Source organism: Perna viridis, chromosome 5 (assembly GCF_037379345.1).
Source record: "Perna viridis isolate PV_CMFRI_1.1 ecotype Kerala chromosome 5, ASM3737934v1, whole genome shotgun sequence".
In the NCBI taxonomy this organism is placed as follows: domain Eukaryota; kingdom Metazoa; phylum Mollusca; class Bivalvia; order Mytilida; family Mytilidae; genus Perna; species Perna viridis.
The window spans coordinates 5,676,106-5,691,758 of record NC_142449.1 but is presented as its reverse complement, the minus strand read 5'-3'; the positions used below and the strand labels follow the sequence as shown (position 1 = coordinate 5,691,758).

At 34.2% G+C, this 15,653-nt stretch overlaps 1 protein-coding gene and 1 long non-coding RNA gene across 4 annotated transcripts; one reads left to right on the top strand and one right to left on the bottom strand.

Moving 5' to 3' along the window:
* Positions 1 to 5,355: 5,355 nt before the first annotated feature.
* LOC148615728 (uncharacterized) lies at positions 5,356 to 10,515 on the bottom strand. Of its 3 annotated transcripts, none has more exons than XM_088582257.1 (2): positions 10,379 to 10,515; positions 5,356 to 6,674 (listed from the first exon to the last, which is right to left on the bottom strand). In XM_088582257.1, the coding sequence occupies exon 2, from the start codon at positions 6,617 to 6,619 to the stop codon at positions 5,480 to 5,482; it is 1,140 nt and encodes a 379-aa protein (XP_088438383.1). In that variant the 5' UTR covers positions 6,620 to 6,674; positions 10,379 to 10,515; the 3' UTR covers positions 5,356 to 5,479. The 3 variants fall into 3 exon arrangements, with proteins under 3 accessions (XP_088438383.1, XP_088438381.1, XP_088438382.1); XM_088582255.1 differs by having other exon boundaries at positions 10,336 to 10,504; XM_088582256.1 differs by lacking the exon at positions 10,379 to 10,515 and adding an exon at positions 9,642 to 9,797.
* On the top strand, positions 8,662 to 10,817 carry LOC148615727 (uncharacterized). The gene is made up of 2 exons (XR_015922034.1): positions 8,662 to 9,396; positions 10,500 to 10,817. It is a non-coding gene; the product is annotated as an uncharacterized LOC148615727 (long non-coding RNA).
* Positions 10,818 to 15,653: the final 4,836 nt, after the last annotated feature.

Here is a 15,653-nt window from a genome sequence, read left to right as displayed (position 1 = left end):
AATATACATACTAGTACATGTTGTACATCTTTACTTTAAACAAAGCCTAACAAATATGACGGACCTTTCACAAGGTCTTCTATGGCTGAGAATTATGACAAATACTGATAGTCGTCCCATAACTTCTACAAAATTGTTGAAAATAATGTAGCATGCACATCTACTTTTTGTAAGCAAGATATTGTCTGGTAAGCTATTGGTTAGAGCGTGAAGGAACAGAATTTCAACATTCTAACGTTGCAAGAGTAGGTAATACAAATCAGAAAGAAATTCGACAAGCGGTTTTGGACCATCGTTGTCGGAGAGATGTCTTTTGAACCTAGGTTATAAAAAATACGTTTCATACGCTGCCTAAAGTTTTCTTTCTGATAATTAGACATTTATGAGAAATATTACATTTAAGACAAGACGATAGATTTTCATATTATCCTCAACATACTCAGTCAACATATCTTCTGCACTGTTTTCCAGCTTTCGTACTACCCGCTTGTATTACAATAAATATATACAAGAAAAAGTGAACGGTAATGTATGGCAAGCCGTTGTGGAATGTATGAATAAATTCCACGACTTACCATAGTAATGTTTAATGTGCTATAAAACCTGGTTTAACCCACCATTTCCATCAATTCAAGACTTGCGATAGTTTTCAACTCTGCGGTTTTTGCCTTGATATTGCCATTTGTTATACGAAATTTCCTTAATTTTTTACTATTTCCTTTGATTTTACCAAGAGCCTGACAGTTCTGTAATTTTGTGATTACCATTAATTGAAGTTGAAGATACATGTTGAGAAATAATTTTATCCTTCGACTGTTTTATGTCAATCAAATAGGGCATTGAGGGTCTACAAATTAGCATTGTAATTGAGGTATACAATGAATATGGAGACACATAGGTACCCACCTCTTTTCTCGTTTCCGTTACTCTTCCGACACCACCTAATAGAATTTAATGGAACTTTCACAGTAACCTCATGACATACTTTCACTGTCCATCTCATATAATGAAATTCAATTTAACTTATTCGGAATCTTTATTATATACCTCTATGATGCACCTGCTATTTCAAATTTTGATCGAAAACTATTGGATCTGTCAAAAGGTACATGTTATAAAATGGGGGAGCGGGGTATCAATTTAGTAAGTATTTCTCTTTTTTTTTTTTTTTTTTTTTAATTTGCATAATGCCTCTGGTTTCTGGTTTCAGGGTTCAATGCTTGAAACGTTTAGGAATTATAGACCAAAAGCAAAAAAAATTTGGTTCTTGGTTCTAAAAGTTATAATGTATTTGGATCACTATGAAATTGAATCACAAAGTTTTATACCACAAAGGAAGGGTTTTGTTCTAATCTTTTATGAATTGCAAACAAAAAGGACGAGCAGTGAACATTTTTTTCAACTGTATAAATCTCTTTATAATTTATTTTGTCTAATTGCAATTTTAAAGTTTTTTAACCATTTTCATTCTTGTCAATCCAAATTCAGAGCTGTATGAAGTTCATACTTGTCCAAAGTGTTCAGAGTTTTAACATCGCGGTGGTATCAAGCTGCACCATACGAAATATTTTATTATTCCTTTTTACCTGATGATAAAACACCATTGTAAACTTTTCTTGAACTTCTTTGTTACAATTAAACGTGCTAAAAATAATGTTTAAAGTATCAACTATTTTCACGAGGGAGCGGGTTTGGTTTTTTTTTCCTAATTTGTATCTAGATACTAGTAATAATAGTGTATATATTTATTTCTATGTTAAAACCGTATTTTAAATCTGAATATTACAAAAAAAATATACATATATTCTGACTGTTAAAGGGGAGTTGATGTTCTAAAGTCCAGGTAATGCATGGGAATCTCAGGCCACTCGGTAGTCTTTGTTCATCCAGTGTCATTTGAAAATCAATACGAGCGAAACCAGTTGCTATCAGTCTTATTTTGCCCCCAAATTAAAACCAGGATAAACGAATCATCAAACACTTCCAGCATAATTGATCCTATTAATTATACAAAAATCAAAATGAAATTCGTTTTATATTATTAAGAATTTTAGTGAAGTATAGTTAAAAATTAATTGGAAAAAATAATGGATATTTTATCATCAACAAGATGTCAATCACAATGAATATTTCAAGAGCAATAAATACCGTTCTATCATCCACACCGTAGTGATATTCGATTGAAACAATAAAAATCTAACATAGTAGTCTTTTTTCATCAGAAAATTTTTACGATTATATCCACGGTTAGCACTTTATGACTAACGACTCTCGTAAAGATAAAGGCAGTCGAACGTTATGGAAAGACATTAATTAAGTAGAGATGTACTAAAAATTAAAAATGTTACCTTTAAATAACCTTAGGCTGATATCAATTTTTCCCTAAAATAGAATTTTCACGGTATGACGTTTGTGTAATGTCTTTTCTTGTCTGGTTGGGAAGCATAATTTAAAGATGTCAAGAATCGGGGATCAAAGTTAAAACGAGCTACCTAACAAAACAAATTGTAATAATGCAGTCAACCGCAATTCTCTCACTTTCCCAATATCTTGTAAGGTATAGATTTTTTTCATATTGGCCACGTATTGTGTGTTGGGTCGAGCTTTGCTATATTGGACTTGCCAACGTTCGAAAAAAAAATACAGCTTTCCGAGACCTAAAACGTTTCATACGGAAACACAATATGGAGCCAATGTGGAGGAAAAACCTTTGACATTTATAAGAGCCAATTAGTGTAAAATAGAGAAATAGTAACAGGTGTAATGCTTGGAGATTGCCGAATTGTGCGCATGAGCATAAGCGACAAATCATTTGGTCTTTAAATTACAAATATACTAATTTTGATCAGCTAATGTACCAACTGCGTGAAAATATCAGTGACTTTTCTATCGAGATTGCTCTTTCAAGCCATGTTGTGTGCATTAGCATTAACGAGAGATCAATTAGGCGTTAAATGGATTCATTCAAGTGAAGGGTTACGGAAAGTGCTATTATTTTTCAAATTTATTGTTACAGTGTTATTTTATACACAACTAGTTCAAATCTGTTTCGCGCACACGTAATGCGCATTAATGCTTCGAATTATTCTATTCAATTTCATTTTCTTATTTATTGCGTGTCACTCCACTATTGAATTAGCGAATACAACCCTCTGCGCAGTAGATAAATCCCATCGGCCACATAAAATGCATACACTGCCAATGGTAAAGTGAAAACCCACCAAACAAGCGACGCCTTTTCAGTCTATATATGCTGTATTGTATATAACTATTATCGTATCTGTATTCACATCTGCATTGTTGAGAAAATCATACATTTATCTCCCACTACAATCAACCAAATCAGAGAAGTTCAACAATATAACTCTTTCAAAGTGACAATTTTATGAACAGCCGATATACTTTTTATCTCAAAAGTGCAACAACCAAATGAATACTCATTCAAACGCGATTTAAATTTGTCTTTAACCATGTACAACAGGCGCGTAGCTGAGGCCAAATTGAAGTGTATGCAAAATTACGGTAGGGGGTCTGGGGTCCAAGGGGGCGAACCCCTCCCCCCCCCCCCCCCGCCCCGAAGCTCCGCGGAGATAGCGTTTTAGAGCATCATTTATGCCTCTCCAAGATGTATTTTATCTCCAAAAAAAAATTGGCAAAATTAAGTGCAGGCAAAAGCTTTTTTGCCTAACGGCAGCTACGCGCCTGTACAATCCGCATTCATAAGGAATAATGCGTTTCATTCTATAATTTAGATCAGTCTATGATGCGTCCACACGACTACAGAATGCGACTTCGAATGCAAATTCGAACGTGCGATCACCAATGCGGATTGTAAGAGCAAATTATTATTTATTTGAATATAACAAAGGCATGCAATGGTAATTCAACTACATTTACACTTCTTTTCTACATCGCTAGTACCCTAGACTCAGTTATATCTTCGTATTGTAGTCTATATACAAAATGTGCTGAGTAATAATGATACCCAATCTTTTGAAATACTTCTTTGTATGATAGCACTGCTTTGTCATCTATCTAATTCAAATGAACAGCATTAATCGCAGTATTGGTAAAATCCTGCAGTGAAATATACATCACAATTATCTTTCTATCTGTTCCAATGGAAATAATGTGTATTACAACTTGTCATTTACAAATAGTCTTTTTTTTTCTAATTAAAATTTGTATCATCAAAACTCAACCTACCGATAGCAGCGCCGTTCGATGGTGGAGCTTACTTCTACGAACTCTGAAAGGTCGATGATCGCTTTCAGAAGTCTCTTTATAAGGAAGTCTTACTTTGCAGATTTTAGTTAATATTTCACCATTAAGTACATATGGACTTACTTTTAGAGATCGATTGAAAAGGAAAACTCATGACCAGAATGTACGAGAAACTTAATAACTTCTCGTCCCGCATCGTCAACTTTCCCGTCGTCTTTGGCAACATACCTTCAGCACATGTGTATGGAGTTTTCATATTGACGAAACGTTAATTTTTTTTAATCGCGCTCGACTTGCTGGAACAGGGTTATGTTGCTACAAGATTGGAGTCATCACTACAAAACTTTTGTGCTCGTAGATCGTTATTGTGTATCAACCTGCATAGTCCGAATTTCCTCTGACCCTGCAATCCTCTTCTTTTTTATTTGAATATTGATACCCAACATATCAATATCCAAATAAAAAAGAGGAGGGTTGCAGGGTCAGAGGAAATTCGGACTACAACCTGCACCGATTTGCTCACAGTGTCATAGTTTTCCTTCCCTCTTTCTTCTATCACGCGAAGGTTTTAAATGCTACTCGGTGGGTGTTCTCGAAAATCTAGAGGACGTTTGACTCGGTACATGCTCCCAGTTTTAGGGGAGTTGCGGATTGCTGTTTTTGTTTTTGTTTTTGTTTTTGTTTTCTGTTTATGTGTTATTTCTAGTTAATTTAGTTCTTTGTTGTGTGTATTTATTTTCTTGTTTAACCGTTACTCTTGTATTATCCCCAATCCCTTAGCAGAAAAACTAAATTCAGGGGTTTGAGGGAGCGAGGGTGGACTCAAAACCCTGACTTGGGAGGATGTGAGGACGTCGGTTAGCTTTGATTTTTGTAAACCAACAATTTCTATCCAAACTTCTTGAAGTTTTTCCCTTTATTTGGCGGAGGGGAGTTGTTAGCCACAGTGAAACAAAATCATAATTTTAGGGGGCGTTGCGTTTTTCTTTCCTTTTCTTGACAGTAATACCTGTACTTTTCATGTTGTCTACGTGAATTTATCATTGTCTTATCGTATTTTCTGATTCATTTGACTATTTTTTACGGTTAAAACTCTCCCTAAAGACAAATATGAAAATCAGACACGAAAACTATATCGCGAACTTTATTGCAACAATCATCTGTGGTTAAATTTTAAATTAATGAATAACAGAGCAATATACGTCAAAAGTAAAAATAAGATCAATAATGTGTGGGTGGTAAAAAGTAAAAATAATCAGTGTTTTGTGGGTGGCTTGACCTCACTTTTACATCTGATTTTATTATTTGTGGACACAATAGGTTTCAGTTTTTTAGGGAACTTAGTTGTATGTAATGAGACAGGTCTATCTAGAGCAGTCATTCTATAGTAACTTCCGTGCAACTGTTTGTCTGCTTCCATGGTTCTAAAATCGTTTGTATATCTATTTAAAGACCGTTGGTAATTGTCTATTCTTTGGGGAATGTAAGACGGCACTTTGTGATGAGAAGCAAGACTCCTATTAGCAAGAAGACCTTCACGTAGCGAGGGATTTGGATTTTTGAATAATCGCGATTTCATATTATGACTTGAATTTTTAAGTACAGAATATTGCAGGTCTTTCCTTTCCGATTCTCTTTTTAGCGGCGTAATAGACAAATTGTTTCGGCACGTATTGTGCTCAAATTTAGGTGAGGTACTTGTATATTTGCTGCCTTCAAATGTTGACTCTATATTTGTGTCCGGCAAATTTTGATGTATTTCGAACTTTCTATGATTAAGTCTTTTCAGTACCAATCTCTTTTGTAATCTTGAATCTTCCAGATTAACATTTGCAGCGTTTTGGTTATATATTGGCTTTGGTTTTGTTAAGATTTTGTCAATGTTACCATTATCATTTTGGGATTTAACAGGTGTGTTGATTTTACGGTCATCATTGGTATATACAGGGAAAATATCTCGCACAGATTTATCATTGAAATATTCAACGATATCTATATCTGCAATAGCCTTTTCTATGCTCACAGTATTCCATCTGTCACGATGTGGAGGTGACTTCTCCCTTTTGACACTCAAGGGTTTCCGACGTTCGTGATATGATGGATTTTCCTTTTCTTTGCTCGACAAATTCCTTTTATCCTGATCAAGTAAGTGTTCAATATCCGTGATACTTCCTTGTCTCCGTCCGTACGAAGTTTTTGGTCTGAAAGTAGCAAATTCATTTGATTTTAGAATTGCTGTGTTGACTCCTTCTCGTGAACTTTCCGTTGACGGCCTTCTCTTCCCTGGTAGTGCTGTTTTCGGTCTAGGAATAACAGTCGTTTGGTAAGTACCATCTGCAAAACCGTGTTTGTGAAGCCGTTTCAATGAATTTTCAGATAAAATCATTGAAGTCATAGGAAATTTTCCACTTTACTATCCTTTAACAATCAAAGTCGTCTTTGTTTAAATTCTGAAAATAAAAGACGGAGGATGTTTCAATATCAACCATAATTGGATTTATATGGAATGGCGTTGTGTATACTTAGGATTTCACATATGTAAGTTTGATTGGGATACTATTGTAGAGGGGTGGACAGGGGGCACTTTATTCCCGCCCCCCTCCTATACCCCCGCTTATCGGCCCTTTTCATTTTACCCCCGTTATTGTTACCAACCATAATCCCGACAACGCACTCCACCTTTTCAACCATCGATACCCGTCCTATTAACCCCGTATCCCCATCCCCTCTGCCCACCCTCCCATTGTAAGTCATAACATACCGGCTATACTATAGCTTCCACAACACTGACTTTACCTTTGATCATGTATAACGATGCATGTAATTCTTATCGAAGACTGAAGGCAGGACAGTGTATAGTAGGTTCTTAATGCGATTGATTTTTATGGCTTGTTCTTTAACTATATGTTACTTTTTTCATGTGTAAAATTGACAAAAATGGTAAATACTGTTGTAGCACACACTCTTTTCAAAGTGGTTGGATCCGGCCGCCCTCTTCATAGGCAACGATATCATTTCTAATAGAGAGTCATTCCTTAAAACTCAATCTCAGTATCACAATTATAGAAATTGAAACTTGATAACGCCACTGCCACATAAAGAATAATGTCAATGAGATGATTGACGAAATTTATGCATCCATTTAGAAAACGTATTACTTCTTAAATAAGAGTGAACGTAAATGTGCATGGAGGCAAGATGAAAATGGATGAATACTTTACTATTGGCATAGATTATCCAACTTCAGGGTTTGAATCATCCTCCCAAGTCAGGGTTTCGAGTCCACCCTCGCTCCCCAAAACCCCTGACATCACTCATTCATATTTAGCGGGAATCGTCCAGTCAATTCCGATTGGTTGCTTCTCAGGTGCGAAGCATCAATGAAAATTGATTTGACATAAAATGTCTGAGGTAAGGTAAACAATGATACGAGTAACCGATAGTTGTAAGATGACAAATGATTCAATATGACCAAAAAATGATAACTGTAGATTCTGTTTAGAGTCTTTAGCGAAAAAAAAAATGAAGTTATGTGTATGTAGCCATTTTGTAAGTTATATCGAAGAGTTTCTATTACGAGTGATTGGATTGGATTTTGGATCCGGGTTAAATTTAGGTAACTCACTAGATGGCGCTGGACGATATCCGCTAAATATGAATGAGTGATGTCAGGGGTTTGAGGGAGCGAGGGTGGACCCAAAACCCTGACTTGGGAGGATGGGTTTGAATGTTCTGCCTTCTCGTCATACTAATTGCTCCATTAAAAATAAATCAAAAGCATTTTATTTTGGCATATAGTTATATATAGTTTACATACCAAAGTCACATGACTATAGGTACAAATACAATATTACATACAGCAGAAGGTTGTGTAACAATTATATAATATATGAATCACATCAATTCTGTTATCAGTTTCATTGCTCTGAATATAAATTTTCCCAGGTTACATAATTCTTTTACATAATTAGAACTCAATAACTGAATATATTTAAACAAAGATGGCCTTCTCCGCTCCAAAAGTAATAAAAGTTTTTTCTAAATCTCTGATAAACTGGGCATTTGAGGATAAAATGCATCTCGTCTTTTATATCATTTAAATTACAAACTGTACAAATTCTATTACCCCTATTATAAGATATACGGACGGACGGACGGACGGACATTGGATACCCCTTAACACGGCAAATTTTAAAAAAAAGTATATAATTGACGAACGACTCTTTGTTGAGAGCGATAAAATAATCAAATAATGCGTTAATAAATGACGGGAAAAGTAAATTTGTTCATTGCTTTTTGTATGTTAATTTAAAATGCGGAGTTTAATACCTTTAAATGTTACTATTTTGAGCAAAACACTGGATCACCATAGCAATGTTGAAATATTTACATAATATTTGTATTGGTTTCTATTGAAATCATCCTAGAGGGTTGGGACTTTTATACGTTTGTAATTAATCAAAACCATGATAGTATTTACTGATGTTGACTACTATATTTTAGACAGAACCGCCCTTATCACAACCATCTTCATCAAAAATTGTCAATTACTTATCAGACACAAAGTCCTTTCAACTGAAGTCATAAATTCGTGTAGTCTTTGATTTCGTAAAAAAGGTATACCGTACTATAAAAGTGGGTGTGGCTTATGTAAGGCAATGATTCGATACTATGGCTTACTGTAAATTCTTGTGTGAAAAAAATTATAAACAATTTGTTATAAATGGCATATGTTTCGTGGAAGGGTTTTGAAATATAAGAAGTGAAAGAGTTGATTACAGTTAAACCAAAGACGAACATTCATACACAAAATACAGGATGGTACAATGGACTGCAGTTATAAGTTATGATACGATTATAATTTATACGTTATCGCATCTTCTCCGCTTGTGTGACAATTTTTATCATCGTTTTGAATTCTACATCTCTTAATAAATTTCTACTATTAGAAAAATTACAATCGTAAAGATGAAAATATACAAAATCGGTTTATTAGGGCCTTTCTATAACGTCTTATGTCGTTATGAAGGTTACATATTAGTGCGAATGTAATTCTAGAGAGAAAAAACTTGATCTGTACCTAATATATGTGATGGATAATTTGACTGGAAACGATTAATCATGATTACATGGTAAACGAAAACAAAATTAGTAGATCACAACAAATGAACAGTAAGATTTAATTAGTATAGGAACATGTAAAGCATCCGATTGACAACTTAATGAATATACATGTAGTTAAACACCTTAGAACAAAATAAAATAGTAAGAATACCTAAATAAGGAAGTAAATAATTTGTCAAGAAATTTCAGCTGTCAAGGCAATGTGAATGTTAGTTTTTGAGCAAAAATATCAAAATAAGGAACAGATTTTGTATAAATAACATCAAGGATGAATTCCAAATATGATTCCTTACCTGACAAGTTGTTTATTTGTTGCTACTGAATCTAATTCGATTGACCACAACAGATTTATACCGTATTAAATACGTTGTCAAGTGAAAAAGTATATCATTTTTTCAAAATAATGATATGCAGATTACTTTTTAAACATTTTAAAATGACATCATATGCTGAATTATCTACTTTTACCCAACGCTTCACTTGTTATGTTATACTGTATAAAAGTTAAAAAGTTTACCTCATTGTCAATACATTAAGTATTCATTATTCTGTTCAGAAAAAAAATGAATCAAGGACATTGAACAAACCACTTTATATAACGAACATGGGCAGATGGACAGAATGTCATCATATTACTATTGAACTATTATATGAATCATCTATTAATTGAACAGAACTATAAGACGTTTATGAAATCAGAATTGTCGAATAGAAATTAAATAATATGACCATTTATGTTGTTTAAAATGGGTTTTCAATGCATGTGTTATTAACTGAACTGCTCAATTTCTTCGTATTAATTTTATTTTTGATTTTATTTTTTCCTCAAACAAAACCCTTTCTAGTTCCGTACGTGAGGAACCCATGCTTTGTTAAACTATAAAATACTATTCTTTTGTCAATCTCACGACGAATTCAGTAAACCTGATAATTCATAATGACATTGATTGAAATAATTTTTCAAAGAAGAAAAATGAAGTTACTTACATCTAATAAAAAAATGTGCATCCTTACTTTCAATGCTGCTTACCTAATCCACTGCACGTCTGTTTATCTGTCCTTTTATAATTGGTATTACTAGATATTGATTGGCTGTACCTGTTCATTATACAAATCTATTCCCTGCTTTGTTTAAACGTATCTGTTTTCAGATGTGGCTATCAATAACGTCTGTGTTATCTCTGTCATTCTATCTGAATACTCTGGGTCCTCGGCGATATTGATGTGTCAGTCTGTCCACTCTGTCTTCGTAGCTGTCGACGCTAATGGATAATGATGCTGTTTGAAGCAGATAGTTCAACAAAATGACAATGTCAATTGTAGTCAACAATAAGAATGTTAGAACAGTTGGAGTCATATCTGAGATTATTTCTGATAGTTTGAAAACAAAGAAGGCATTATTTAATCAGAATGACTGGCTCTCGATTATTGGCATTTCTCAATTTTTAATATAACCATTATTTATGTTATTATTGTTATTGTTATTATTTCAGAATTTTTTATATGTGTTACAACGGTTGTAACAGTGTAAAAACGGCTTTCTACATTATTTTCATAAGGTTACCTCTTGGGTTGTTGCTTCTCCCAACCACTGAAAGGTAAAATGTAAACTTTTTGTGCAACGTTGTGTTTTATTTCCCTATGACTTGACCAAAGTTGTTTTATTAAAATACATTTTTACCTAAAATTCTCTCCTTTGATCGTATTTATATCTTGGTTTCGATTTCTGGCTTATGTAATCTACACTACTTCCAATGAAAAGAATATATACTTTTTTATTTATGTAAAATGAATAATTTTAAATGTTTGACAATATCCTGGAACCAAACTCAATCAATTATCAACATGTATTATTTATTGATATGGTTTCTTACCATTTCGTAGATGACACAGGCTGTATACAACTTACAAGCCATAATCAATAAAAAAAAACTGATTGCCGGATACAAGCCTTTTTCTTGAATGTCACGTTTTGTATAAAATACATTTTTCAACATTTTAATCAATTTAATAATTTAATATTTAGTGGTCAAATGTTGAATGAAAAATAGGATATGATGCCCATGGCTTAAAATAATTATACATGAGTACAACTACATCTCTGTATATACAACACCTACCAGTAGAAATTATTTCATCTTAGATTTATTATCCTAATAAAAAGGAATACAAAATGTAAAATGCAAACACTCGAGCTACCTTAGGCTTGGTAACAATGAAAATAGCTCTTCAGAGTGGGAATATACAATGCTCTTATCGAAATGATTGTTTTTGACTAGCCTAAAATTTAAAACAATTCTTTTGATTTAACAGCTAGTCACTTCGAACAACTTTTTTACCCAGACCTCATAAATCTGCACATGTATGTTGGTTAGCTACGGAAATTCTGAATTGCAGACGACATATTGATGTCACTATATCCATAGTTACCAAGGAACGCTGTAAAGAAGTAAACAATCAAAATGGCAAGACATAACCTTGCAGAGAAATTAAGCATTACCCTTAAGGTGGTGTGATATTTGACAAATAAAAGAATATTGGTTTGGGCTCGACCTTAACTAACATCAGGTATACCTGCAAACTATATCCCAATGTTTTCTGTCTCCTGATGACTCATTAAATTCGCAACAATTTCTGAAAATTGTAGTTAGTACATGGATACATTGGCCATGATGGATGTAACATTTGTACAACGTCCCTCGTGGAGTGTTGTACTAGCTTTAACCTTTTACAAAATTTTAACTGTAACCTTACGTGTTAATCTAGAGTTACATTAAATGTTTCAGTTTTTTTTATGTCTTCCTTATTAAAGGCGTTTCTAAATAAGGTCAAATTCGAAATAAGAAAAAAGTATTCATCGACTTCTACGTCATGGAGGTTGACTGATGCTGGCATGCCGGTTGACATAAATAATTGCCTCATAATAGTATTATAAACCGATCGTTCCAGGAAACTATCTTCATGTTCTGTGTGCATTAGTGTCAATACAGATACGTTATCAATATCTGATCTTCCTTTTTAATAGATGCAGTGCATACATGCCTTTCGAGAAGTTATTGTTATATCATTTGCAATGATTTAATCAAAATAATGGAAATTATACGGTAGACATCGTGATGTGATGCATGTGGTTAGAACAAAAATATTGGATTTCAAGGGATAACGTAGATTTATATATGATAAAATTGTTACATAAACCATATGATTAATGCATGTTTAGTAATCAAATTTTGTATTTTCTTAAGTAATTGACGCTTGTGTTCTTACACTAACCATAAAAAACAATCTACATATCAACGACTGACACTAACTATAGTAAAACTCTACATCAACGACTGACAGTTACCATAGTAACACTCAACATATCAACGACTGACACTAACCATGGTAACATTCTACATATCATCGACTGCACTAACCATGGTAACATTCTACATATCATCGACTGCACTAACCATGGTAAAACTCTCTATGTCAACGACTGGTACTAATCATAGCAACGCTCAAAATATCAACGACTGACACTAGCCATAGGAACACTCTACATATCAACGACTGACACTAACCATAGGAACACTCTACATATCAACGACTGACACTAACCATAATAACACTCTTCACATCATCGACTGACACTAAATATAGTAACACTCTTCATATTAATGACTGACACTAACCAAAATAATTCTGATATACCATACTAACTCTCTACATATCAACGACTGGCACTTCATATAGTAACACTCTACATATCAACGACAATAACCATAGCAACACGACTAACACTAACCATACTTACCTACGACATATCAATGACTGACACTTACCATAGTAACACATATCAACGACTGGTACTATCCATAGTAACACTCCACATATCAACGACTGACACTAAACAAAGTAATACATATCAACGGCTGACACTAACCATGGTATTACTCTACATATCAACGACTGGCACTTACCATAGTAACACTCTACATATCAACGACTGACACTAACCATTGTGACACTCTGCATATCAACGACTGACACGAACCATAGTAACACTCTATATATCAACAACTGACACTAAACATAGTAATAGATATCAAAGACTGACAGAAACCATAGTAAGGCTCTTCACATCATCGACTGACACTAACCATAGTAACTTATATCAACGACTGACATAAACTATAGTAACACTTTTCACATCAACTACAGACATTAACACTCTACACTCTACATATCATTGACTGACACTAACCAAAAAAATGCTATCTTATCAACGACTGAAACTTACCATCCTAACACTCTACATATCAACGATTGACATTAACCATAGTAACACGACTGACACTAACCATACTTACCATCTACTTATCAATGACTGACACTAACCATACTTACCCTCTACATATCAACGACTGATTCTAACCATAGCAACACGACTGACACTAACCATACTTACCATCTACTTATCAATGACAGACACTAACCATATTTACCCTCTACATATCAACGACTGACGCTAACCATACTTACCATCTACATATCAACGACTGACACTAAACATAGTAACACGACTGACACAAACTATGCTTACCATCTACATATCAATGACTGACATTTACCATACTTACCCTCTACAAATCAACGACTGATTCTAACCATAGTACCACGACTGACACTAACCATAGTAATACTCTACATATCAACAACTGACATTAACTGCATAGTAAGACGACTGACAGTAACCATACTAAGACTCTTGATATCAAGGACTGGTACTAACCATATGTTATTAACACTTTGTCAAACAATCACTAACACTTACCAACCATGTCTCAGAATCTGACCAAACAATATAAACTTATATCTTATACTTTGATTGAAATATATCTTTTTGCATATGCATTATAAGTGTTTAATCCCTATATCGTATACCATATATCACACCCCTAGGCCTATATCGTATACCATATATCACACCCCTAGACCTATATCGTATACCATATATCACACCCCTAGGCCTATATCGTATACCATATATCACATCCCTAGGCCTATATCGTATACTATATATCACACCCCTAGGCCTATATCCCACCCATTTACAGATCATACTTGAAATATGGTTAAAAAATATGATATAATGAAGATGACTAGTAAAAATCTATACCATATATTTAGATCAAAATATATCTTTTATGTATATGCATTATAAGTGTTTGTTGAAACCCTATATCGTTTACCTTATATCGCATACCCTATATCACAACCCTAGACCTATATCGCATATCGTATATCAAAACCCTAGACCTATATCGCATACCGTATATCACAAAACTAGACCTATATCGCATGCCGTATATCACAACCCTAGACCTATATCGCATACCCTATATTACATCCCTAGACCTATATCGCATACCGTATATCACAACCCTAGACCTATATCGCATACCCTTTATTACATCCCTAGACCTATATCACAACCCTAGACCTATATCGCATACCCTATATCACAACCCTAGACCTATATCGCATACCGTATATCACAACCCTAGACCTATATCGCATACCGTATTTCACAACCCTAGACCTATATCGCATACCCTATATTACATCCCTAGACCTATATCGCATACCCTATATTACATCCCTAGACCTATATCACATACCCTATATGACACACCTACACAGAACATACTTGAAGTGTAGTTAAAATATATGACATAATGAACATGACATGCCAAAATCTGTATCACATGTGGTATCAACCGTCGACCGATATCACCCCGTGGGCCGATGGGGAGAGGAGGAGTCCCGGGTTGATACAGCATGCAATACAGATTTCGACATGTAACATTCAGTATGTATCACATGCAGTATCAACTACCGACCTATATCACCCCGCAGGGAGATGGACCTTGTGGTGATATATAGGATTCTCGGGTTCATAAAGCATGTGACATTTTGACATGTTATACTCAGTATGTATATCACCGTCACTAGAGTGTATATCAATAACGCTTGTATATCGACCACTATTAAACTGTCTCGAACAGGCATAGTTATCACTTAATCATTTATACAAACTACATATCAAGCATATCATAGATACTGAATTAACCAATCATTAACACTTAACACACACATACATAGGTAGTGGGAAGAAAGACTGACTTCGGGTTAGTTCCTTCGTTGCGTCTTCGCTTTGTTCTTGAGATGATTGCCGTTCGAAGTTAGGTTCCCTTATTACTCTTTAACCTTCATAAGGAGGGCACATTATCACAACACAATTGAACAATAAAGCATTA

Coding starts and splice junctions, on each gene's coding strand:
- LOC148615728 (XM_088582257.1), bottom strand. CDS start 6,619: ATGACTTCAATGATTTTATCTGAAAATTCATTGAAACGGCTTCACAAA.